Source organism: Poecilia mexicana, unplaced genomic scaffold, assembly GCF_051168715.1.
Source record: "Poecilia mexicana isolate PSO_F unplaced genomic scaffold, ASM5116871v1 scaffold_15, whole genome shotgun sequence".
Taxonomy (NCBI): Eukaryota; Metazoa; Chordata; class Actinopteri; order Cyprinodontiformes; family Poeciliidae; genus Poecilia; species Poecilia mexicana.
In genome coordinates this window covers 17,210,094-17,236,861 of record NW_028263384.1, presented here as the reverse complement: position 1 = coordinate 17,236,861, position 26,768 = coordinate 17,210,094, and the positions used below count along the sequence as shown (strand labels likewise).

Sequence of the window (26,768 nt, the reverse complement as noted above, 5' to 3'; positions counted from 1 at the left end):
ATTCAATTAAAATTACTGCAGGTGTTATGGAGATATATCCAGGGTTGGTTCTTCTGGTCCCAACAAATGCCATATTTTATACCTAGGAGCCTATCAAAATGTGGTTCTATGATTGCAAAGGTCCTATTATTCATATAAGAAGAAAACCACCCAATATTCAGAGAAAATAATAACCCTAACCCGACCCTATCATTAGACAGTGTTAATACAGAGTATTTTATGACATCCAAACTAAAACGTCCCAATAATATTATTTCATTTCCAGGAAAGCAATTAAGGGCCTTGCCACTAACTTCTCTCCAACTTTAGAAAAGCCAATTTAGGTATCGGGGCATAATTGCTCCGTCCAGATGGGTCCGGATTAGGCTTTTTCAAAATGGGATTTAAACCCGCTTGTTAGAAACGCTTAATTTTATAGCTTAAGTGAAGTTAATCTAGGTCAAATCTGCCAAAATGCAAAGGCAGGAAAAACATTTTCCTAAATGCAGAATATGAGTTATACAGAATAATTTCAGCTGTTACATAAAATAGTTTTAACAAAAAAGGTGTTCATCATTCAGCCTGTGCAAAAAAGGAATAGTCTGAAGTTCAACAAACATGTTTTGAAAATCCTCTTGTAGTTGTGGTTTTCAAAGTCTGTTTAACAACTTTAAGTCCAATTAGTGTCAGAAAAGCTGAGTGTTAAAGACTAATGTCAGCCTCATACCTGACATTTTTACAACTAGAGATTAGTAACGCTGTCATCTTCAGAACTGTCAGCTGAAAAGCTTCAATCTTATCTGGTTATTCATCTCATCACACACCTTTGCAAAAACTGTAATTGTGAGCTGAATACCTTGTAATTGTAAAGAAACAGGACTCTTCTTCAGAGATAGAGAGGGATACTAACCCCAGGCTACTGAAACCCTGAACCATCAAAGAGTTTTGCACTTAAAACACTCTCCTTACACAAAACACCTGCTTAAGCTGCAAACACGGTGCGAATTATTGATTTCTAAAAGTTTTAACAACCGACTCTTTCAACAACACCTTGAAATTCACTCTGTTAAAAAAAGAAATACCCTTGCAAATCAAGTCTTAGGCAAACAAAGCATTTACTTCAGTAAAAAAGACATCTGTTACATTTGGAGTTTAGGAGAGCTATCTTTGATCCCAGGCTCTATGATGAATGAGGCTTATGAAGACCAGATCCCAAGCAGGGCACCAACGCAAACACACAGGATCCCAGACTCCTTTTTACTGGTGGAATAATCACCATAATCACGGCAATCATCCTCCATTCTCAAACTATATCCACACACATTACTTATGCTTCAGTCAAAATGAGGGTCTGTCTTCAGATGAGCATACAGTGCAGAGCCAGATTAAACACTGACAGAATCGCATTGCAAGACTTTTAAAATTCATTGAACCTTTATAATGTGAAATGCTGAGAAATGTCGTAAAATGTTCCATATGAATATTAATCTGTGCGGTTGTGTACTAACCAAGATATCTCAAACTTTGGCAATTTTGCAAAGTTAAAATAATGACTCATAATGATCCAATTAAAAATAATTGATTGACTGATGGGATAGTTTCCTAATTTAATAAATATTTTCTGAATCATTTTACGGCAAAACCGTTACAAAAGAATTACACATTTGCAAGGAAGTTTAAGCCAGGAAAATCAAATGCAATAGTGATTTATTGTGACCCATAGCGTTACAGACTGATGTCAGTTTCATACCTGACATTTTTACAAGAATAGTAACACTGTCATCTTCAGATCTTATCAAAATTTATATTTTGATAAGTCACTTATTGTCTTTATAGGATATTTTAGTCACTTGTATGTAACAGGTCCTTGTAAAAAAATAATAGTTTTTTTTTTTTTTTTTTATAAACCTGTAAAGCTGAAGCACATTTGGGGTTGGACCCATCCTTTCCATTCTTCATTCCATCGCTGCAGAATTCAGGATTCTTGTAAAAAGAAAGAAAAATATCACAGCTCACCTTCAAAACGATGGTTAGTCCCATCTGAGTTTGTGCAGAAGCGCGTTATGACAAACTGTGATAAATAGTTCGGCCAGATGTTTATGGAGAAAGAGAATGGGACTTTTTCCAACCATTCATCTTTTCAAATACCTCCCAAAGGCTTTCTATTCACTCTTGTGTGGCCACAGCTGCTGCGTTTTCTGATCTTGTCTTTTGGTCATCTGACGCTTCATGAAAGACATTTCATCTGTTCTCCCAGGTGATAGCATATAGTGCCTTATGAAAGTTTTCATGAGGGCATAAACTTTTACCGCTTCTGATGTTTGCACGGCTTTGTGTTAGTCGATCACTTAAAATTTCCTCAAAAAAGAAAAGATTGACTTCAATGTCACCAAATGTGGGGAAACGATCAAGGGGTGTGAATAATTCTGCAAGGTCCCATTTTCTGAGTTTTCTTATCGGTAGAGAGTTTCTAACAAGTAAAATTTTGAGTTGTTTTATTTGTTCTCGTTAATTTGTCGGATTTGACATTCATTTTCATGGTTGGCAAAACAAGTCTGACGAAAAACAAATCAACAATGTTTGAAATCAATTTGGATCGCCTCATGTTATTTTTACAAGTAAATGCCACTTCTATTATGTAGAAAACCTCAACGTACACCAATCTGTCAAGTTGTTTTTGTGAACTCATATATCAGCGTGAATACATTTGCAATTATGCTGTTTTATTGATTTGATGCTCTCAATTTAGACTCCACATGGGCTCGAGGGCTGCACATGGAGTAGAGCCGTTGCCTCACATGCCTTCAAGTTTAGAGTTTGTGTTTTGATCCCATGCATGTGCACAATCATCAGGTAAATTAGGCGACGAGCTTGGATAGGCTCCAACCCTCCCCTCCATGAATCTGAACAGGGTAACAGTGAAAATGTGCAGTTTGATGGAAAGCATTCATGATAAAGATTTCTTATTAAAATGATGAGCTGCATTATCTTGGGTTGTGCATACATGTGTCAAGCATTATGTAACCATTTGAGGCACAATGCCATGTAATAAATTTCAAATAATCCCAAGTGACAGAGTGATTATAAGAACTATTATTTCAGATTTCAGATTTTAGACATACAGGTTGGGTTTGCCACAGTACATAAGCTGCCAGCAATACTTGGGAGGAAGGAAGATGTTAACTTTGCATGTCCTTACTATATTATCTTTTTGCATTTAAAGCAAGAAAATTCACAAAATTACCTAACATGCTATCCACAGAAGTAAAACAAGGGACAACTGGAGACTCTGTGAGGTTAGTAATGGTTCTTTTATGTACAATATAACAACACTCGTCATATTTTAGCAAGTATAGAAAAGTTTTAAAAAATCCTCAGAGCAGCGGCCAAAAAGTTGGCCAGGTAACCCCACTCGCTCGTTTTAGATGTTAGAAAGTTAAATGTGTTTATATCAGAAGGATGCATCTACTAGATGTGAGCACATATCAACATCGACCTGTTGATACTGCCGCCAGCCTCCTGCAATATAACAGCATCTTTAGAATAGATACACACAATTTGTTTGGTTTCTTACAAGTCCATATGGAGATGTTCAGATTGTTAAGCTTGCAATGGGCAAGTTTCTAATTTTCTAGACTGAAAATTAGAAACTTTGTTGCTCTGTCACAGAAAATGTAGCAGCACAGCTTACCGAGTAACATACTACTCACAATAAGCTTTTTTGTAGCCAGGCAGGTCCTTTTAGGAACTTTTTTATATATAAACAAGATACCCAACAAAATCCCTGGCAACTTTCTAAACAAATCAGTTTTGTTGGGTTGCAGTCCTCTACCAACCCCCCTTCCCGCCGCAGGCACAAAGAGGAAATTGTAGAACTGAAGTTTGCATTACAGCGCAGTAATGATCAGAGTCTAGAGTGTGCTCCAAATTTAGGGCCAGCTAATTAAACTTACTGTGGCTGCACACATGTCAATCATTTTCTCACTGTTAGAGAGGACAGAACAGCTCTGAGGCTGTTTGAGATACGAACGGTGCTGAGAGGACAGTCCTGTCACTTCTTATGCTGTTGTGCTGAAATTGTAAATATTCATAAGCCGTTCATAAAGGCCTGATCACAGAAGTTTGATACTAGTTTTCTCTTTCTAATTCAGGGGACTCTGAAAGGACACAACTTAAGAATATTGAACAAAGGTCCAGCATACTGAGACTCTCATGCAAGTTATGATCCTGAGAAGTCTGAACAAACTTGTTTACACAAATCAAAGTGGCTTTCAAGCATATGGAAAGATTACTAAAATTACAATTTATGTGGTGGATATAATTCAAAAGAGCAGTTAGATAATTTTAAAAAAATACATTTCCTGCAACAAATTCAAAATGACCTATTCTTTTTATTTCATTAAGTTCAATGAATGAATGAGAAAAATGAACAAATGATAAGCAAGTGAGATCATTATATAGCAATCAAGATAAGGTCCAGCTACCGCAATACCTCAGGTGCTGAGACAATAACATTTGTGTGTTTTAGCTCAGCTGCATTCCTGCATCTTTTCTGGAGCTACATGCTTGAAGGAAGTGGACTGGACCAACCAAGCTTGCAGAACCAGGCTATTAGTGCTGATATCAGGGCACGCTGGCAGAAAACCTATGTTTTTCTCTCTGCCAGTAGAAGAACTGGGTTGAGCCAAAGCCAGCCGAACATCTGCTCCTGGTTAGAGGTGTCGGCCCCTGCCATTCGCTGTAAAGGTTCACAGAGAGATTTCACTCTGCCTTTTTTTGCCTGGGCCACTTAGAGCAGTCTTCTAAGCTCTCTCAGGGAAAGCAGGTCTGAGGAAACTACCTCAGAAAATGTAATTCCGATTTTCACTTCCGTGCTGCTCTCTTCTGACCGAAACAAATTTCATTTTACACTTAAAGAGTCGTAAAAATTCCTTCAATAACATACTGCTTCTTCACAGACACGCTAACCGTGGTGTTTAAGAAAAAAAAGAAGATGAAAAAATTAAAATAAAAATGCTTTCAGTAAATGTAACAAATAAATTGACTGAATTTATGAGATCTGTATTTTTAAAATGTAAAATCTTCTTTTTTCTCTCTCATTGCTGCAAGTGAGGTCTAGGCTTTCATATGTTATATTTCAAAATTGAATAAATTTTTACAACAGTAATAAAAACTGTGACCATATCAATAAAATTTTATTTTATTCAAACCAAAAATGTTTTAACAACACACACACACACAAAAAAAAATCTTGTTGAAGGGACATCTGAAGAAACATCTGAAAGAGATTATATTTTATTTCCTTAAAATGTGTCAGAAAAGTTGGTTATAAGAAAACCCCAAAGTACAGATGGTGTACGGTATGTCTGCCTGCGCTGCATCACCTGTCCAACTGGACTTTGATGAAAAATCTGAGTGAAAAGAAGAGCAAGGAGAGTCAGACTGTTGTGCTCAGTGGCTATAGACCTCAACACAGCCGAAAAATCCCATCCTCAATTTCTTTGCTGCATGTCTTCCTTTCAGATTACGGTCAAATAAAGGCCACTAGTGCCCAAAAACTTCTTGGAACAAACAATGGATGTCTGGGGTACTGTCGTATGTACTCTAATCATTGCAATGGTAAATTGTCCTTCCACTGAAACACAACCACTTTATAGTTAGCGTTTCTAAATCATGTTGGAAACAAAAGGACTTCCCTGAATGTGAAAATCTGGAAAACTGAGACGTTTGAGGCAAGAGAACATTTTCCAAACCATTTTTTTGAAACCTGGATGTTTACTTAACTGTGATTAATCACAACACTAAAGTGTGATTAATCTGCCAAAATGTTTTAAGTGATTGACAACACTACAAAACATATAACATAAAATACTGCTTCACAACACTGCATTCAAAATGGTGAAACTGAAAAACTGGCTGCTGACTGGAATCAGATGTATTTTAGCCTGAGTGGCAAAACTTAGTGAAAAATGTAAAAATCTGTTGTTCTTTTGCTTCATTCAGTAAACACATCATTCCTGAACACTGCCAGGTCAAACGATCCACTACACTCTTTGACTTGGAAGTTGTAATTGTGGGAAGAAAACTAACAGTTGAGTACTTGTAATAACAACAAGGAGTTTAAAAATACATATTTGGAGAAAAAGCAATCAGTTATTGCTTCTTATGACTTAATACAGCTGCCAATCTGACCAGGAGTTAATATCACCCCAAGCAACCACTATACAATGAACAGGACAAATGCAAAAAAAAAAAAAAAAGCTACATGTCACTCTCTACAGTCTTCACTCAGCATGCTAAATGCTGGGGCTCATGATAGTGCAGGTAAGAAAATATTGTAAAAGCATGACTTGTTTGAAAGGGTTGACAGGAGAAAACCTCTTCTACCTAAAAACAATATAGCAGAATGACTTAGGTTTGCAAAGTTACATTTGAATGAACTGCATGACCTCAGGAAAAATGTCCTTTGGACAGATGTGAATGAAGTAGAAATGCTTGGCCACAGACAATGAAGTTTTTGGTGAAAACCACATATTGTCACAATCCTTGGGTTTTGTGTTAGTGTTTCTAGTTGGGTCGTTTTAGTGTTACTTCCTCTTCATATTAGTGCATTAATTTGCTTAGTTTATTCTTGTGTTAGATGAGGCATCTGCACAACAGCCAAGCTGTAACTGTATCACAATAATAAGTGGAAAATCTGCAACAGAATTGCTAATAAAAAGAAAGAAAATCTTCAAGGTCTTGCAATCGCTCAGTCAAATGCAGACTACTTGTCTAACTTGTAGGAGGTGAGTAATATGTAATTCTGTTCAAACCATCATTCTTGTTGATTTGAGTAAAAGTGGACTACTATCATAAAATAAAGTGACTTCCTACTGTTCCTGTCAAGTTTCTAAACTTTATAGAGATAAACCCAGACTATATGAAGTTGTGGGTTGTAACTTGAAGAGTCAAAGTACAATCCAATCACATTTTGTTGCAATTAACGACACAAAAAAACAAACAAAACCCCCCAGTGCAATGAATCATTGCTTTGGAAGGTAATCTGGACACTTGTGAGGCAGTGATCTCTATAAAACACTAATCTGTCTCATTTTCTGACACCAAAAACAAAGCAAAGTGGCTAAGCTTTTCCTGAAGCTGTGCATGGTGCTGCATATTCATGTTATGCATCTGGGATTTAAACGAAGGGGAGTTCATTCAAGTATAACATCTTTTTGTAATTAAATTAATTAAAGAAAATCTCTTGCCAGAAGATTTAATCCAGGTAAAAAAAAAGCACTAGTCACATTCATTTGAAATAGAAGCTTCAGGCATTTTGTTGCAATAACACCAACAACTACATCTTTGTGAAACACTATGGTGACGATAGTCAATATGTGAGGATCTACTAAATCCCCTCCCTGTTTTAAAAGTAGAACCAAATACATATGGTATTTTTCCCAAGATAGCTTCATGGAAAAGAACACACAATATGATGTGCATGACAGCAAAATGGCTCTATGGCAGCTGAGATTTCTCTATAAAACCCCCATGTATACGAAGTCAATATGGACATTAATAATGGGTCAATAGTCTATTCTTTTCTCTCAAAAAGTGCCCTTGTGCCTAAAAATTACCATTCTTATTTTGATGTTTTTCAAATTAGATTAAATTATTAGCTGGAATAAATCTGTGATTGCAGTCCAGGCATGTAAATCGATACAAGAAGGTTTGGTTTTATGATGGAAGTGATTAAACAGGAACCGTGGACTGGAATTTGTGTTTACATTGTTAGTTTATAGAGCAGTATGGCATTGACGATTCTCAGTTATTTAATAAACATAATTTTGCAGTATTTTTTGTTTGTTTTCATTCTGTCATTTCGGGGAGTGATCGTCATGCATGTTTAACCTAGACGTTCATATTAAGACATATCTACTTGAATTAAAAGTTAAGAACTCGCTTTGTTTCAGTATGTTGCGTCATAGTTTCCCACTTCACAATGGGAAGCTATGAAAAGCTATGAATCAATATTAATAATTCCAAATATTTCAGAAAATGCCATTTCAGAAAATATTAATTGTACAGCACCTTTGTGAATGACAGAGTTGCTGCATTGAAACACATTTCTTTTAACTCAGAAAGTTAACACGATGTCTTGAAAAAACAAAAACATCTTCAAAAACATATGACCTTTTTCATTACAAAAAACAAATCCAAATGTGTTTTGAGAGGAAGACGGGCAGAATATTCTGTGCAGCATAATTAGGAAGCAGCTTCTTGTCATTTACCTCTGAGGCACATTCATGTTCTCTTTTCATGTGAAGGTCAGAGATCACAGAAAGCCAGCAGCAATGTCTTCAGACCAGGCAAAACTTTCTTGCTGAAGAGTTGAACTAGGTGAGACATGTTTTCTCAATTAACAGTTTTTTTTTTTTTTTGTTGGTAGTGTTACTTTTATTTTTTTTAATTTTTTTTTTGCTGAAAAGAATGTCAGCATTTTCAATCGTTTCAAAAATAATTCCTAACTTTAGATTTGAGGCAGTGCAAGTGTGTAGGGGGTTTGTACATTATTTTGAAGAAAGATTGACTTTTGAAGGAAAAACACAAAGTTCTGTGGGGTTTTTGTTTTATTTAGTTATAGGAGATAAACAAGAGATAATGTTGTGAGAGGTTTATATAAACAACCCTTTTTGTTTAAAATGTTTTCTTAAAAGAGCCCTGACAATGTTACCTGTGCTCTGAGCTTTCTGGGAACCCTAGCACTTGTGAATTTACCGAACCATAACCATTTACAGGGTTTTTTAGAAAACCTTCTAGGGAGTTTTACACAACAGGTGTTGGTTGGCTTAGCGGGTCAAAACTGCTAGCTCTGCCCAGCATAAACAGAGGGAAAAAAAATAAATGTTAAACTTTCATTGTTTCCATTTTATCAGGGAAATATTTGTTCTTTCTTTGCTCTTTTTTCCCCCCACTGTTGCACATTCCTCACTCTTTCCACCCCTCTATTTCTTCAAAACTGTTTGAATCTCACTTAGTTCAGCCAAGCTCTTGTTTTCTCATCTGAAGGGTTGAGAGCTGCTCTGTGAATCTGCAGCTCAGCAGGACACCATCGAGTGATAGATGGCCCCTGACAAGGTCCAACACAATCCAACCAACCATATGCTCCAGGAAGAAAAAAACCCCAACAAAACATTACATGGAATTAAAGAGGATTCATAAGTGGTGAGGATAGAAACATGCCAAACTGTTATGCAAGCAACATTTTCGGGGGTTTACAGAAGTAAACCTCAGAAAATGTTCAAGAGTTTACATCTGATCTTCGGTGGGTCAAAATACCGCACAGTTTATTGTGACCACTTTTGGAATTTTTGCAATGGCTGGCATTTTTTTTACATAAATGACTTTTATACATGGAAAGAAATTACTTAGCTCCTAATATCTGAGTTGATTTTTTTTATACATAAATGTGTTAAACTACGTCAAAAAAAGAAAAAGCTTTCCACCCTCCGCAAGGAGAGTAAGGTATATAAGGTCATTGCTTAGGAAACTGAGTTTCCATCATCCAACAAAATGCTGAATGAAAGAAATCAAGTGGTACAAAAAGGTCCACAAGCAACAAGGACAAACAAAGTTTATTAGTATTAACAAGATATGGATTGTAGCTGGAGTTTGTATGCACAGTCATGTTGAGAATAAGGACTACAATAGTCCCGTTCCTCCTCCACCAAGTATTGCAAATGTATACTGTACAGCATGTAGAGCTACAGGCCTACATTTCAGCAAGAAAGAAATTTAATGGCCTTTTGTAATATTCACACTTTTGGAGAAACTGAATTTTGGATTTTCATTAGCTGCAACTCATAACCACCAAAATTTATGGAATGAAAAGTTGAAAATATAGAAAAGTTTGTCTGATTAATCTGTAAACTTTTTCATTTGAATTAATTAAATAATTTAACAATATTTTAAGTCACTGTGATACATCTAATATAAGAAAAAAATTTGTCCTACAGTATAGATCTGCAATTTGCCCATGGGGCAATAGGTCAGAGGCAAATCACTTCTCCAAACAGTGGTTACAGCTTCCTAGCCTCATGCTATATTTAATGCTTTTAAATATAGTAGTAATAATAAATGCAGGTCTTAACAGTTTTTCTCAATAATTGTATTGAGTTTCCACAACACAGTGACACAAAATGTATCAGCAGCATATATCTTTCGACCTATGTACCTGTCATTAGTTTGTCATTGCAAAATATATCAACACCTCCTATAAGAAAAATAATTTATTTTTTTCCTCTCTTTGCAAAAGTTTGATGTTTTTATTTATTGGAAAATCTTAAGTAATAAATGTTAGGTTTTCAATGATGACAACATATTTCTTTAGTAAATATTTATCAAAAATTATACTTTTTTTTCTAAACATCATGTAACATTCACAGCTCCTTCTAAGCCTTCCTTAGCTCGACTGATGGCAAAAATGGCGTTTTGGACTCTAAAGGTTGCTGACCCCCTTTTATAGAGGGTCAGCAGAAAATTGCAAATCTGCTTCAATTTTGATTTGCCATGCCTGATCAGTTCTCAAATACCGCCTTTTCTCTCACTGTGAAATGGAGACGCTTTCCCAGAGGACACACATGTACACTAACGTGCACATGCAAAAATGCTCCAAACATTTGTGCGATACTAATGAGTGTGTTAAATTCCAGTGCAAGTTGTTGAGAGAAGAAACATTAGTGTAACATTCTTAAACACCAGGTCAAATCACTTCTCCAAACAGTGGTTACAGCTTCCTAGCCTCATGCTAGCTCTCCTTGTAGAACAAATTTTCGCACCATAAATACACAAAAAGAGACCTGACACACACACACGCACACGCACCCATGCAAACATGTTTGATAGTCATAAATAATGGATGGGAACCTGTGAGTCAAATTAAATGAAATAAAATGTGTTTAACTGGCAATGAATGAGGCATGTTTTCCCCTCAGAATAACAACTTCATCTGGACTTGTACCGAGCTCACATACACATACACTGTGTGTATATACGTACACACATTTCTTTTTTTTTTTTTTTTTTAAAGAGGCACCGGCATTCCAGCTCCAGATCTGTCCCATTGGTGCAAGCTGCCTCAAAACAGTCAGGAACACAGTGTCATGATTTGAAATCTGACACAAAACGTATGCTTTCTGGAGTTCCCAGGGAAAATGTGGAGGTTCAGTGTCATGCCAAACAATCTTAGAAGAGGAAGGGCTGCTTTCAAACATTTCCCATGCGTCAGGCTATTAAAATGACATTCGTTTGCAGGTTGCTGGCACTTGTCTCGGGCATATTGCAAACACATGGAATTACATTATATGTCCATCCATGATTTAAACACTAGGTATTCTTTGATGCAAAGAAAAACAGACACTTCTGGATCTGTGAAGGCCATGTGGAAAGAGTGAGGAAAAAGAAAGGAAAACAGGCGATACAGCAATCAAGAGTTTGTCACGCTGAGATTACATCACTGCTGATAATTGTATCCTGACAGGTACGGAAAGGAGGAAGAAATAGCATGTTAGAAATTTATTCAAACAAACATAAAACAGAAGGTCATGTAATTTTATATGTAGTCATGTTCTGAAAGAGCCCCTTTGTCTGAAGATACTACTCGGCGTTGCACTGAAAAAGGCCTCCATGTGTGAAACTCTAGTATTGCACTGCAGGGCTTCATTCTGGAGCCAAACTTTGTCGCTGTGTACATGAATGTAAGTAATCTAATCAGCCAAGTTATTTAAAGCATGGTTGCGATTACAGATACACCTAAAACTAATGTGACTTTTAACACAACTCTGCAATTAAGCTGCACACAGGGGGTTCAATAGATGTTTTTAATAAACCTAGTCAGAAATATATGACACATACAGGGTGTTTTCACACATAAGGAGCACTTCCGTTCCATTAACCTTTTCCAGGAATCATGGTAAGTTTTTTTTTTTTTTTTTTTTTTGGATTTGCTCAGCACTTAACAGGGAAAACATCAATCACTAGGGCAGAAATGTACTTCCAAAAAACATCTACGGTTGACTGTATGTACCCTATCATTCACCAGGAACATTAAAATAGACATTTGTGTAGTGAGAGCAGTCAGATTTACTTATTTTCTAGGCCTGCAATTCAGTTTCATCAGTTTAAACTCATTTACAGCTCATATTTGCTGTTGCCTGCAGCGGTGGTAGAGTTTAATTAAGTGATGTCCATTTGCAGTTGCGGTGAGAAAGGAAGTAAATAATTGATTCAAAAATAATTAATTGGGGTATTAAGTTGTTTATGCTCTGAGGCACAAATAAAGACAAACACAGCCCCTGTGAATCATTGACAGATTTTCAAGTAACAAGAAGATGCTGCTGCTGAATGTGTGTGGTAAATCCTTCTTTGGGTCATGTCTGTCAGGCTTTTTTTAAATACCTCTTAAAATGACAAACTTTCTTTGAAGTGATTATAATTCCGTTTAACGTCGTAAACACATAGAAGTTTAATCCCAACTTCTCCTTTCTTCTTGTTTTCCCTCTGTGAGAGAACACAGAAGTCTGCAATAATGAAATTCATTTAAAATTTACTACAGCTGCAGCTTTACATAGACTTACGGTTACTTTATTTCCATTCTAAATTATGGTCCCTGTATTATAATGAATGAGTAAAGTTTACTGCTAAAGTTAGCTAAATCTCAACCTGTCAAATTCGTATCAAAACAGAGAAAGGAAAGCTAATGTTAGCCTAGCAAATGGCAAACTCATTCCTACGCAAGTTTTTGTGGTCATATATATTTGGGTCAAGCAGTTTTTACTTTAGAGTTGTAGTTCTCAGAGTTGGGTTCGAGAACCCACTCTGGGTCACAAATGTGTACATCCTCCATCTCGAGATTCACTTCAGAAATTAACCTAAATACTAAAGCAAAATGACGATAGAGAGGGCATGCATTTGATAAATAATTGTAAAAGATAAGAAATAAAATGATAATCAAATCTTGAAAATAAGTAAAAAGAAAGTATTGGTCTGTATGCTGGCCGTCGATGTTCTTATTGGACCACTTTTCAGTGAAAGTACCTGCATGCTCAATCAAGAGTTGTGGTCCTAAGTGTCTTGCATTTTATTTTGTGGGTCAGAAGCTTGAAAGCTTGGGAACCACAGCTTTAGGGGAATCATTGTTGGAACATTAGAGCTGCTCTGTGAAATGATGTTACCCCTTTGCTGGTTACCAGCTCGCTGTCTGGAACATCTGATTTCGATCATTCTATTTATTTGATAATGCTCCAAAGATTAATGTTTCTGTATAACAACAATGCATTTGTGACACGCCTCAGTTGCTAGCTAAACAGCACAGCAGAACTCCAGCTTATCTTCTTCAAATACTAAACAAAGGGGATTGCAGTAAAAACCTACACACAATCTTTAATGCTCCTCATGCCGCCACGGTCTGTCAATATTCCACATTAGGAGCTCAAAACCAACAATGTTCTTATAGACAACAAGAAACCAGAGAAGATTATTCTCATTTGTCTGCTAACACACAGAAAGATACTTTGTGTGCCATTATGGTGTAAAACTTGGGAGAAAGTCGCTTAAATCTGTGTTAAGCAATAACCTGGAGATACAACAGGCGCTACGGAAGCTGCAAGCAAAAAAAAAAAAAAAAAACTCAATCTGTCCAAATTCTCACCTTGTGTTTGCATAATCACAAAGTCATTTTCAAATAGAGAAAGACGCCAAAGAACCATTTCAGACCTTAAAAAGAGTTTCTAACAGGCTACTAGAAAAGGGAGAAAGGAGTCACATAGCAGAACTAATAGGAAAGACAGAGCGTGTTTCTCTCAGCTGAAAGAAAATATGTTTCGTTTTGAAGTGAGTACAAACAGAAAGCTGTAACTAGAAGCAATCTGTGGACGGCTGTGCCAGTTTGTTTGATGAAAACATTTTCAAGCCCTTCACAGATGTTTAGTGAATTTGCTCCTATGTGGATGCTTCTAATGTTTGTCTTTACAGATTTTCCACCTTCCTCTTTCCTGTATATTCTTTCTGGTACTTTTTGTCAGGGAAAGAATTTCACTCCAATGCTCTTTGTTGCTACGTTACAGAAGGAATTGCTTTTTCTGACACATTTTTGCTTCAAACGTATTAATCTCATTGTTGTAGAGTAGCATAAGTAAGATCATTATCTACCCAACAAACAATATTTGAATGTCTATGAACAGGTGTCATGTATCGGACAAGTATATCACGGTTTTAAGAAGTTATGGTTGAAAAAAACCACAAAAGTTTTACAACGCAGTTTCTTAAATTAGATGCCAAAGAAAGAGTGGCAGCAGTTTTCATCTGCCTGTATTGAGCTTTGAGTAGCACTGCCGCTTATATTAAACTTATATTATTCATTCGGGGGAAGGCTATGTCAGGAGCGCCAATTATTAGTGGTTAATCCAAAAAATAATTAACAGATTATGCCTACGCTGTATTGATGTTAAGTCAAGCACAAAGGGCTGAGCTTTTCACATGTTGAGAGCATTTTTGCAGATGCATCCTTTACTACAAAGGAGCAAGTGTACACTAAAGTATTGCTATGTTGTTGTATTTTAAGCAACACAATATTTATTTTCATAATATAACAAGAAATTTGATTATTTGTTTATTTTTATCATTGCATAAAAAGACTGAAATGAAGAATCTGTAGAATGTGTAAATTTTTTGTATGATTAATTGTCAAAATAATCGATAAAGAAAATACTATTGATTGATAGCTAAAATGATCCTTAGTTGCAGCCCTGGTTTATTTGAACTAAATGCTTCATTGATCAAAACCCAAATATTTAAAAAATAGCATTACTGATGCTAATTTTATCGTGTGAACAGGTTACTAGAGCATGTGGAAAATACTTTGGAAATGTCCGAAAGACCATTGAACCACTTCCTCTGGAAAGAAATGGTATCCAGAGGTTAGATGTGAAAAGACTCCAAAGATACAAAGGATATAAGTGCTGCACCTCTGTGTCATCTCAAGCAGAGAGGGCTCAGGCATTGGTGTCTAATTTAGTCCTAGCTGGGTTTACAAGATGTAAACTTCCCTGTCACATGATACTGCTCGTATGAGATCAGCCTAAAGAATAGAGAGGAAAGAGAGGCTAAAGGACGTCAGGCTTAAGGCAACATATTTAGTGCCGAATTTTACTTTCATTTTGAGAGACCTATTTTCAAAATGACCAAAAAGCAACCTGGTGACATGGTTACCTTTGTAAAATACTATTTATTAAAAGTGACACGTTTCTCTGTAATATTTAGCCACTTATAACATTCATCTGTGATCTGGGAATTGAAAACTCCCTTACTCTCATACGCACAACATCCATTTTAAGCTGTGGAATAAGAGGTCAGGGAAGGAAGGCTTTTGGGTTTTGTCATATTTAAAGAAAACCTCTTCTGATCGTTTGCTCTACAAATATTTACACAGACAAGACCAAAATTATAATTCAAAGCACAATCCAGGCAAATAAATGAAGTTAGCATCTAACTTCATAAGCAAAACAAATTTGAGGTGGAAAACCAAACAAGATTTCTCAAAGACCAGTTTTTATCATTTTTGTAATGTAGTCATGTAATAACAAAATGTGTGAGTGTGTTCCCACATGTAAATTAAGCATTTCTCATTTTAACTTTTACGTTAATCCTGTAGGATTTTAACATCTGTGATAAGGACAGGCAGTTAATCTTTAATGAGAATATTCACCTTTCTGGCAGGTCTCTTTGCTCACTTCTTGATATGTTACATGCTCAGGCTGTCTGTGCTGAAATATTATTTACAGATTTATCCACATTATTTAAATCACGTTTTGGTCTGCATAGTATTCTTATTGTTATTTTGGGGATCTATTCATAATCATTTCGCAGTTAAGAAAGTTTTAGGAGTAATAAACTGAGTTTAATCTTCTGGCTATCAGGGAAACATTTTTCAGCATTCTGGCTAAAACACAACCCCAGGACGCTTGTTTTAGAGCTACACAGATGAGCCAGAGATCTTGATGAAATTCAGGGGATTTATTTTCCTTCAGAGCTTTTTATTTTTCATTTCATTCATCCAAAAGGATTTGTTTTACCCTCATCAGTCTGCCAGAGTTGTTTCCAGATTGTGTTGGGTTTCTAGTTTGATTTAAGACTTAAAAACCTCAGAATTTTGTGATGAATATGCTGGATAGGTTTTCCTACGTCGACTTTGTTTATTTACCTTTTATGTGCTCTGTCATTTGTAGAACAAGCACAACAGCAGTCCAGAGAAAGCTAATTTAGGATCCACCAGTTTTCCAATGAATCTGTACAAAAAAGATTTTCCTTTTTTAAAAATATTGTTTAACAAATTGTACACAACCAATTTAGTTGAATCAATTTCTTTAATTACATTATAAACCCAAGAAACAGTTTTACACTTTGTCAGTCGCACTAAGCCTCATGTTGCACTTATTTATCAATTATTCCAGCTTTCTGTCTGCCAGAGTGAAACATAATGGCAGAGAGAAATTTAAAGAGCTACTATATTTTCAAAACATGTGAATTAAGTTATGAAAGTTTAATATTTTCCTATGTGCTTTCTGCATACAACCCGTATTTTCATATTCAGTTTCGCATCTCCTCCTTTGAAATGTTTTCGTTCCACTTCCTTAATAACTTAATCTAGGATAGGGTTACAATGACAAACTTAAAAAAAATCTTCACTGTTATTTTTCTCTTTATTAGTGACGTCTATGTGTATGGTGAAGGTTTACATAATGTATCAGCTTTTCCCTTTTCTGAAAGAAAGGCAGTTTTTTTCCAGACTGAACATTGTGCACAAATCTAAAAGACTATAGGTTTATTCTATAACTTGTACAGTGATATACTTTGTCATTTTAAAACAAACTGCATACAACTTCTGTTTATACCCTGAATCTACACCAACCACAATGATCTTAAGATCTCAAACTGAATCTTAGACCTAATTCTTAACACTGAGTTACTCTCTAAATCTAAACAGCAGTGATAGGAAAGAAATAAGTACACGTTTGGTTGTGCTGACAAAAATAACAGATGGAAGGTAAGTAATGCAGAATCAATTGAAAAACTAAAAAAACTAAATAAAAAAAATGAAGGAACTAATTGAAAAGAGGGACGTGTTTAAGCAGAAAGGCGTAAAAAGATGCTGACCGTGACCTTGTCTGAGGTTAAGGTAATTTTGAACTCAATTCCCCTGCTGAACGTGTGTGTGCACGTTGACTCATAGTGGCCCCATTACTGATGACTCTAACAAGCTGAGGTCAGAGGGCAGACAGTGGTGAGTGAAAAAGGATGGAGCAAGACTGTTAAAGGTCCTTTAAGCACCACCTGCCTTCATGCATACACATACACACACACACACGCACACACACACACATATGCACTTAAAATCTTGACTAATTGATACCAGACCATTTTCAAAAACATCCCTAGTGCCGCCGGACCCCTGCTTCTTCCCGAACCAAAGAGATGACAAGCCTTCACGCAGATTCCAGTTTACATAACATGCTTTCAATTCAGCTCGGAATAATGGTGAGGTGATTACTCAAGCATGTGCAAACTTTTAATACTTTTTCAGCGTCATCGCCGCCTCTTCTGCTGACCGAATTAACAATATATGTTACATTCCACCAGAGACATTTCGCACCATGAAAGGAAAACAGCAGCTGCACCATTACAGACATCATTCAACTTGTTCTCCATTCCTCTGACTAGCGTTTCCTGGCAATGCTGAACTTAAAAGGCAAGGAAATTTCAAAACCACAAATGAAATCTTCACTTTGGTAAATAGAATAATTTTGGCTTCGCCTTATTTTCCCCGGTTACACCAAGCAGCCTTACCATAGCCATGGCAGCAACTCAAAAGCAGCATGACGCACATTTCGATCTCTCATCATCACCCCATACCTCCTAATTTGAACCATCAATGCGAGTGTTTAGCATTAGGAATACAAAATCCTCCATCGGGTCTGAATACATCGGTAATACATGTCAAAAAAACGTCAAAGCTCATGGAGAAAATAACATTTAGCTAGGATTCATTTCGGCCATAATTTATACTGCAACAATATTTCCAAATTATATTTCATCCATCAACCCCCACCAACTCTCCTCGCCCAAAACGAGTAAAGACAGTTTTATTACTTGCTTTTCGGTCTTAGGCTTTAAACTAATTACTGAACCCATGACGAGCTTCAAAGAAGTATGCATATTTTAATAATCCACAAATTATTTATGTTTTTGTTCTTTAGTATCACTGAGACAACTTGGTTTCCACCCAGCTATGGACATGTTAGTTAAGTTATTGATATTCATAGAATGACAAAGTGAGAGCAACATAAAGACAAGGAACTATATAGGCTTCATCCGGTTCCTTTTGGAACTGAATAAGTTCTTATTTTATGTTTTATTATTATTATTATTTCTTTTTAGGACATTTTTGCATGCAGCTAACATTTGTTGTTTACATGTTCAAAATAAAAATTTCATAGAAAATAACGTTGCATCAAAACTGAAGCCAGCAACAAACATTTCCTGCAGCATACAGTAAAGTCCATAATTATTCATAACCCCTGGCTGATTTAGGTTTGAAGTATCTCTTTTAGTTTTACCAGCATGTTTCTTCTTACTGGAAGTCAATTCAACACCTTGGACTGGAGAAGCCAGAGTCGCGACTTGAATGCAAGTCTGTGGAAGGAGCTAAAGATTATGGTTAGGGCTAGGAGGTCTTTCAATCACAAAGATGTGGAACTCATCACCAAAGATAAATTGTAAAAATACCAGTGGAAGGGTTAGGGTTAGAGAGTGAGTCAAATTCTATGTAATGTCAATACAGTGACAATATTTCTATCAAAATAAACAGGGATGATATGTATGAAAAAGATGATACTCTCTAGCGTTTTTACAAGCAAATTAAAAAAAAAATCACAGATAAATTGCAATGATTTTTTAACTAGAAATTCTTTATTTAAGAAATGAGAAATATTTGATGTTAGGAGGGCATTATGCTAAAAGAGGTTCATGGGAATATTAGCAAGAACTTGTTTATCGGCTTGTCTGATAAACTGAAATGATGCTTTTGAGTGAACAGACAATTGTTAAACTACTTCAGACATGAAGTTGTGTATTATTATTCTGGCTATCTTGCTGAGTAAGCAGATTATCGGCTACAGTGGCAGCAGGTTAAGGAAACTTCAAATGCTGGTGACAAGGCAAAAGGAGAAACTATAACTTTAAAAAAAAATGCTGTAGGTTTTTTGATTGCATCCAACACAAGATGAAGGAATTCCAGATTGCGCAAGGTTATTCCAATTCATGCATAAAATCATAATTTGTTTCATTCCTTTAAAAAAGTGCATCAGAGTATATTCTGTTAGGTCAAGCATTTAGAGACTATGAATGCTAGGAGTTTTTTATGACTATCCAAAGTTAAGAAACTGTCCATACATGAATGTATTTTTTTCATTTTTGTCAATACTTCTATGTTCAAAACAAAGTTGATGTCAGCCAGATCTATTTGAGCGTTGTAACATGATTTTTTTTATTTTTATTTATTTATTTATTTTGATCATTTTAATAGCTTTAATTGTCTGTAACTTCAGGGCCACATGTGGTTTTCCAGGCACTCTGGGGTGGCTCTTTAAAATGTCCAGCTAAAAAAAAGTCAAAGAATGTAGTACTATTTTAGTGGTTCAGTTATGCAATATGTGCAAAGGGTTTCCGCAACAGAATGTCAGAAATGGTACAAGGAATATAGTTGTTCACTCTAGAGTCGGCAATATTTATAAACTGCTAGGCGAGCTTTTTTTGAAAGCTTTTGCAGCTCTATGCAAACATTATTTAGCAAGAATAAGGGCAAAAACTGATAACCTGCACTAAAGAAACTAACCAGACCAACTGCCGTGACTTTAAAGAAGATCACATGTACACTGTCACTGCTAGCGCAAAGTCTCTTGATAAAAATATTTAATTTTCAAAAAGTATAAAACAACTGAAATTGCAAGTGTCAAGGTAGGTTGTGACAGAATTAAAGACCAGAATATCAAAATTCGCCTCAACAGATTAGTAACACTAAAGAATAAATGCACTACAGTTCGACTCCTGAGCTAAACTTGTGAAAGGACTTCTCTTTAAATCAGGTCTGAATTCTTACTGTATTTGCCTATTTTGATTAATACTACCTGGCCATATTTTCTTTGGTGCACTTGAGACTATTTAAAAACACACATCTGACCTATGTTGCTAATATCTCCCATTATCATTTTTGCAGCAACACACAGAAGGTCATTTTGCCCCAGAACAGCAGAACCATCAGAGTGCATGACAAATACAGCGCAGGCGAACTGATGCGAGGCCACCGGTTCTGCACTTGTACTGACCAAAAATGTGTCTCACAACTTGCTTCACTTGAGGTTGAGTTAGAAGGTTTGTTTTCTGCAATTCATCAATTCCTTTTTTAAAACACATGGCCAAATATTTCATATGGCGCTGGATCCGTGGCAAAGTGGGGTTTTGCAGAAAGGATTTTGGCTTTAATACAGAACTAAATTAATGTATTCTCTAACACACAGTTGCCAGTCATTTCCAAAGTTCAAAATTATTTTTCTACGGCTCTTTGGCTTTAGGGACTCAATCTCAGGGTGGATTTCTGTTTTGAAATAAAAATCCTGCCTAAACAAAACAAAACAAAACAAAAAAAAAAAACTCCCACCCATGACTTTTCAAGATGGTAGGGAGGATAAGAAGCAAGAGTGCAACAGAGAAGACAACTTTAGCATACCAGTCTGATTTTTATTCAGCTGCATAGTATTAAATCAGTGAAAGGTCCACATAGCCTACACAAAAACTGCCTAAAAGAGTAAAGACTACAAATAAATACTTATAACTATAAATCATGTTCTATAGTTCCCTGCTGGAATGTGTCTAAATCACATTAAATGGTATGCAGCCCACCCAAAATCAAGAGCTCTCACAATTTCTTCAGCAGACTGCGTTAAGTGTTACAAGTGACTATGTCAATGCACTGTATACAAGCCTCTGCTACAGCACCTCAACCGTCCCCACATTCCTGTTTCAGAAATTGCATTTTTCATTCTAAAAGCTGAGGGTTTACTCTTGCATACCTTAGACACCGTGTGAGTGCTAAAGCATGACCCACAGAATCCAGGAGATGTTGGCATAAGAGTAGGTGTATAAAACGCAGGGGAGTTTGTGTGTTTGATCTCCTACCTGTTATTGTAATGTTGCTGTAGATGTTGGACAGCTGCTCTTTCAGTAGGACGAGCTGAGTGCTGGCAGCCTTCTCTCTCTGCAGCTCCAGCATGATGTCAGGATGGTGGGCGAGTTTGCAGCCTTTCTGTTTGTCCAGTGCAATGTCACTTCGAACTATATCTGCCACACACACACACACACGCGCACAAAAAAAAAACATAATGAAGACCTATGTGCTCTTTTTCTGTTGAGTTTTTGTTTTTGCTAAAATTTAAATGTTAGCATTGTGTAAAGATTTACTTAGTTAGCTTAACTCCTTTGTAAACGCATCATTTGGTGATACTGTTCAAGAGTTACAAATGCTGTACAGTAGTGATTCCCAAATATTTCTGCTTCTGACCCACAGAAACTCGTGATCCAAACTTTTGCTCGTTCAAGAATACAAACGTTGCTAATAAAGCTGCACCCCTATGTGGAAAGTTGATATTCAAATCTTGAATTGTTATAAAAACCACCTTACAACAATTTTCCAGCTGTATTCAGTAAGCCAGAGGAATTTACAAATGTATGTACCCAGTGAGCAAATAAACTAAGTCAAAAACACCACAGGTCGCTTTTAGTGCAATTTAAAGCAATGGAACTCTAAGGAAGCACATCTCTAGCAGAGTTTTAATTGTATTATTGCTGCTGATATAATTATGTTTTTTAAAGGGCAGCTATAATGGATTTTAGCAATTATTTCCAACTTCAAAATGAGAAGCAAAACACAAAAATCTTCAAAAACCATGGCACACTTTATATTTATGTGTCGTTTTTGTCACAAAACAAAGCAATAATAGGGTATTTACGATATTTTTAAGTCATTTTTTGTGATTCATAACCCAGAACTAAGTCCCGACCGTAGCTTTGGAAACTAGCTCCAAAATATCCAATGTTATTTTCAAAGCTAACAGGCGCAGTTTTAAAACTTACAATACGTCGCCCGCACAATGTAGGTATTTTATTTTCTCACATAAAATTAGAATTATGCTTGGCTCACAGGAGCTCGTTCAAGGACTGTTGCACTAGCATTAATTTAATCAAGGAGTGAGCGTGAATGGGAATAAATCCATCCATCACGGTGTAGTTTTTTTTTTCTTTTTTCCTCTTTTACATTCGATTGAAGTGACGTGTCTCAGCTAAACTGGCACCTAGTTATATGAAGCTATATTTACTATAAATGCCAGGTCAGCCATCAGTGGGGGTAAAGTAAATATTATGCTGTTTGTTCTTAAATGTATTTTTGCCAGAACAAAGTGTGTGAGACAAGACACAAGAGACGGCGACGCCATATCTTTTTTCTGCCACAAACATAACGTCAGACTAAGGCGAAAAGAGAAACGCCGCGTCTAATTACCGTCCTCGTAATTCTTCAAGTAGTAGTCTGGACCAGGGCCCCTGAACTTGGCAAGATTCTTCTGGTTGTTGAACTGCAGGAAGTCGGTTCGTTTTCCGCCGAAGCGCAGAAAGGCAGGAGACAGGCCGCGCGCCAGGGTCACGAGCCGCCTGGAGCTACGGAGACACGAGAGAAAAACAAAAAGGATTAAATTTAAAAAAAAAAAAAGAAAAGAAAGACAGAAAAACTTACTGGAGAAGAAATTTGTCACAAGTTCCGGTACAGTTTTTAATTACGGCAAAATAGAGAAGCAAAAACATTTCAGCATGGTCATTTTTTTTTGTTATCATTTTCTTGTCCAACAAAACAAAGACATAAAAAATTAAACAGGCGTGGAAAAAAAAATCTTTATGACTTTGATGGCAACTTTACGTCACCGTAGGCCTTTTGCATTGTGTGCCACAAACATTTTTAACTATTTCTTGTAGACTAATAAGTAGACATCTTCTTCCATATGCAATTCAAGTTACTTAGCGACGCAGGTAAAGGATTAAAAACTTGAGGCAGGAAACACGCAGAGGACAAATCTAAGATTAGACCTACCATGTTTTATTCTTCTTTATACTGGTTTTGTTTTAAAGCAGAGACTAACCCATTGACTTTAATAAAATTCAAGAACAGTTTCGAGGGGGAAACGGCGGGTGCAGCAAAAGTAATAACAACGTTTATTTATTTCTAGGTCACGGAATTGTAAGATATATGTATATACTTCTTAATCATAAACCACTTCTGCCTAAAGGTTTTACTCAACCTAAATCAAGCTGTAGATTTAGTTTCCACAATAGGGACAGCAGCTGTAAGCGTGATCGTGTGAAATGATAGACTAATATACAAATTATGTTGCGAATATTTGAAGCCAGCAACTCAAAATAATAAAAGAAAATGCCTTATTCATTTTTCTCACAAGGTTAAAGGAAATTTCACAAAACTGACTTCCTCATTATAGAATACAGTCTTTATAAAAGTCAAATATATATATATATATATATATATATATATATATATATATATATATATATATATATATATATATATATAGCTATATATATATATATATATATATATATATATATATATATATATATATATATATATATATATATATATATATATATATATAGTTATATATATATATATATATATATATATATATATATATATATATATATATATATATATACTATATATATATATATATATATATATAGTTATATATATATGAATATGAACTTTTTTATTTTTTTACAGCAAGAGATACATAATTATGATGCTACTGTAGTATATAGGGACAATTTTCCATATATACTTAGTAGCACAAAATTACCGTGAGTGCTGTGTAGAAATGAGAACACAAGTTTTAATTGTAAGTAGGCCCATAAGCTAGTCGTCCGCTCAGCGACTCTATTGTCTAATATAGGTTTGAATCCACTTTTTATAAAAAAAAAAAGAGAAAACGTGCCTGATCACTCCATGACAGTTGAGACAACGTGGCTGCCTTCGTAATAAAAATACGAAAATACAAAAAAAAATAAAAAATAAAAAAACACCAAGTATTTGAGAAGTGGACTTATCAGGGTTCTACATTTCAGAGGCAGTCGGTCATACAGGTTAGTAACTGATGGAGAACGTTCTACCTCAGAAAGTCCAGCCAGCCGTCTCTGATGATCGCGGGATCCAGCTGCAGCGATAAGAAGTTGTCGTTGAGGACTCTGATCGGACTGCGGGTGTTGACATCCAGGAGAACCAGCGTCCTCCCCAAGAATCCTGGTCGCTTCCCGCCAGCTGCGTTTCTCTGATACGTGGAGGAGGAAGAGTACGAGGAAGAGATTACCGACTGCACCACCAAAATAACAAAAGATGTCAGCCACAGGGAGGACCAGGGGGACGCACAGGGTGAACACTTGGGCATCTTCTCGGTGTCAGAGAGAGAGGGGATCAGTGTGCGTAATTGGGCTTAAAGACTGAACGAAAAATAACAGTTTTAAGCCACAAAGTGCGATGGCGGTTCTTTACTTCGGTCTCATCGATCTGAATCAGTCTTCCTGTCTGGTGTTCTCACCCCTTCTGCCCCCCGCCCCTCTGCGTATTTTTGGGAGCTGCCAGCGAGAGCGCACGCCCCGAGCCAGCCTTCCCGGTTGTGGGAGCTGAAAACTGGGAGGAGGAGAAGCAGCAGCACCGCCCCTCTTGGTTCTCCGAAGTATAAGACTAAAAAAGAAGTTTAGTTTCCTAACCTCACGTGAGGTACAAGTGGGAATAAAAGACGCATTATTTTCTACATACTGAGTGTTCACCAGGGTTTTCCTACTGACTACACACTGGGACTTACCTATAAAATAAAGAAGCTTTGATTTTTTTCCAAAACCCCCCTAAATTGGAATGTAGTTTTCAGAGATAAATAAAGTTTTATTTAAATTATGAACAATTTGTCGAACAAGATACATTCATTTATTCTAACTGTATGGGTTAAACTGGGGCAATTGTCTATAAAAAATATTTTTTGACGGTAGATGTTCTAACCTGCACGCATATTTAGGATATTTAGTCATATCAATCAGGCTAAATCACAAATCAACGCGCGACTTCATTGCTATTAATGTAAGTTAAAAACACGTTCTGCCTCCAAAATAAAGTAATCTGGGACGTTTATTAATACTCACGCGTAACCTTTCAGTATAGATAAATTTTTAAAAAATGTTGCCAGAACAAAAAGTATATATATATATATATATATATATATATATATATATATATATATATATATATATATATATATATATATATATATATATATATATATATATATATATATATATATATATATATATATATATATATAAGAACTGGTGTAGTTTTGCACATTCAAATGAGACGTTAAAAACAACTTTAAAAACCCACAAGAATCTCCTTTCACAAAAGATCTGAACAGTCTTGTCACTAACATATTTCATGTTGATTGAAGAGTTCCAAGTAGTTTTGAAAAAAAAAAGCACTAAGCTAAAACTGACCGCATATTTTTGGGATCATATTTGGAGATGGAAACATGAGCAATTGGCTCTCCACAGAAACATTCAAAAGGAACTAAAGAAAAAAAGACAACAGAACTATGAAAGTCTGAATATAAATGTTGCTTAGATTTTCACACTTTAGCTCTTTAAACAAATGTGTTTTTTCTGTTTCATAAAGTCCTGTAGATATTATTTTTTTAAAAAGCAGAGGGAGTTTTTGTAAAATGTATTAGAGTCGTCAAGCATTTCATGCAAGTAATCTCTGTCTGTCGTATATGAAATAATAACATAACGGCGACCCAGAAAAAAACAAATGCTATTTTTCATCTAACCGGCCTTTTACGAGCTGAGACGCACAACGGATCTGCAGAAAAGCAAAGGCCAGTGGGTGTAAGCTTACTTGTCACACACAGGAGCTGCTTATTCATCAGCTCTGTTTCAACTGTCAGCTTTCAAAACACATTATAAACAAAAAAAGCTCTTCTCTGTTCGACCCTTTACAAGGTTTTAAATCTGCCTTCAAGTGGCTGCTAGTAAAAGAAAGGTTGTGCTCGAGGGCGTGAGGGGGGCATTTAGATTCTGCACAATCTTATTCTTCGAGGTGGTTCCCTTTTCCTAGATTGGGATCTGCTTTGGGAACCTTAGGAGAATGGCTGGGGTTCTTCTGTTCTCATTGGCTGAATTCATTCATTCAGTGAAATAGACAATAATAAAACAATCCCGATCGAGAAAGTTACGGAATATTTCTACTGTAGCACTCCAATTTGTTGTGATAAGCTTGCTACAAAATTATTGTGCAAGCGCAAAAAGAAGAAGAAGAAAAAAGAAACAAAGTCGACCTAATTTCGTCCCTTGGGATCTTGCTTTCAACTGATTTCTGTTGTTTTACACCGTAAGATAAGCACACGCGCACTTATTAGTACATATAAAGCAAATTTACACTTTTTGTGTAAATTTGCTGTATGACATTTTTGTATATGCATCTCCTCTGGTATTTATGAAAGACATTCAGGACGTTTACAAGGAAAATGTGCAGATTTTTTACTACCATTTTCACGAATAGCCTTCATGGTCCGGGATTTTTACAGGTTTTTTCC

General features: G+C 36.0%; 1 protein-coding gene across 1 annotated transcript in view; it reads right to left on the bottom strand.

Annotated features, from left to right (window-relative positions):
• The window catches only part of hpse2 (heparanase 2), a 60,387-nt gene extending 35,812 nt beyond the window's left edge, over positions 1-24,575 (bottom strand). The window contains exons 1-3 of the mRNA XM_088013449.1: positions 24,301-24,575; positions 22,628-22,782; positions 21,250-21,411 (exon numbers count right to left, since the gene is read on the bottom strand). Of these exons, the coding sequence (XP_087869575.1) occupies positions 21,250-21,411; positions 22,628-22,782; positions 24,301-24,575 (592 nt within the window). The remainder of the gene's footprint in view (positions 1-21,249; positions 21,412-22,627; positions 22,783-24,300) is intronic.
• Between the last annotated feature and the right edge of the window lie 2,193 nt (positions 24,576-26,768).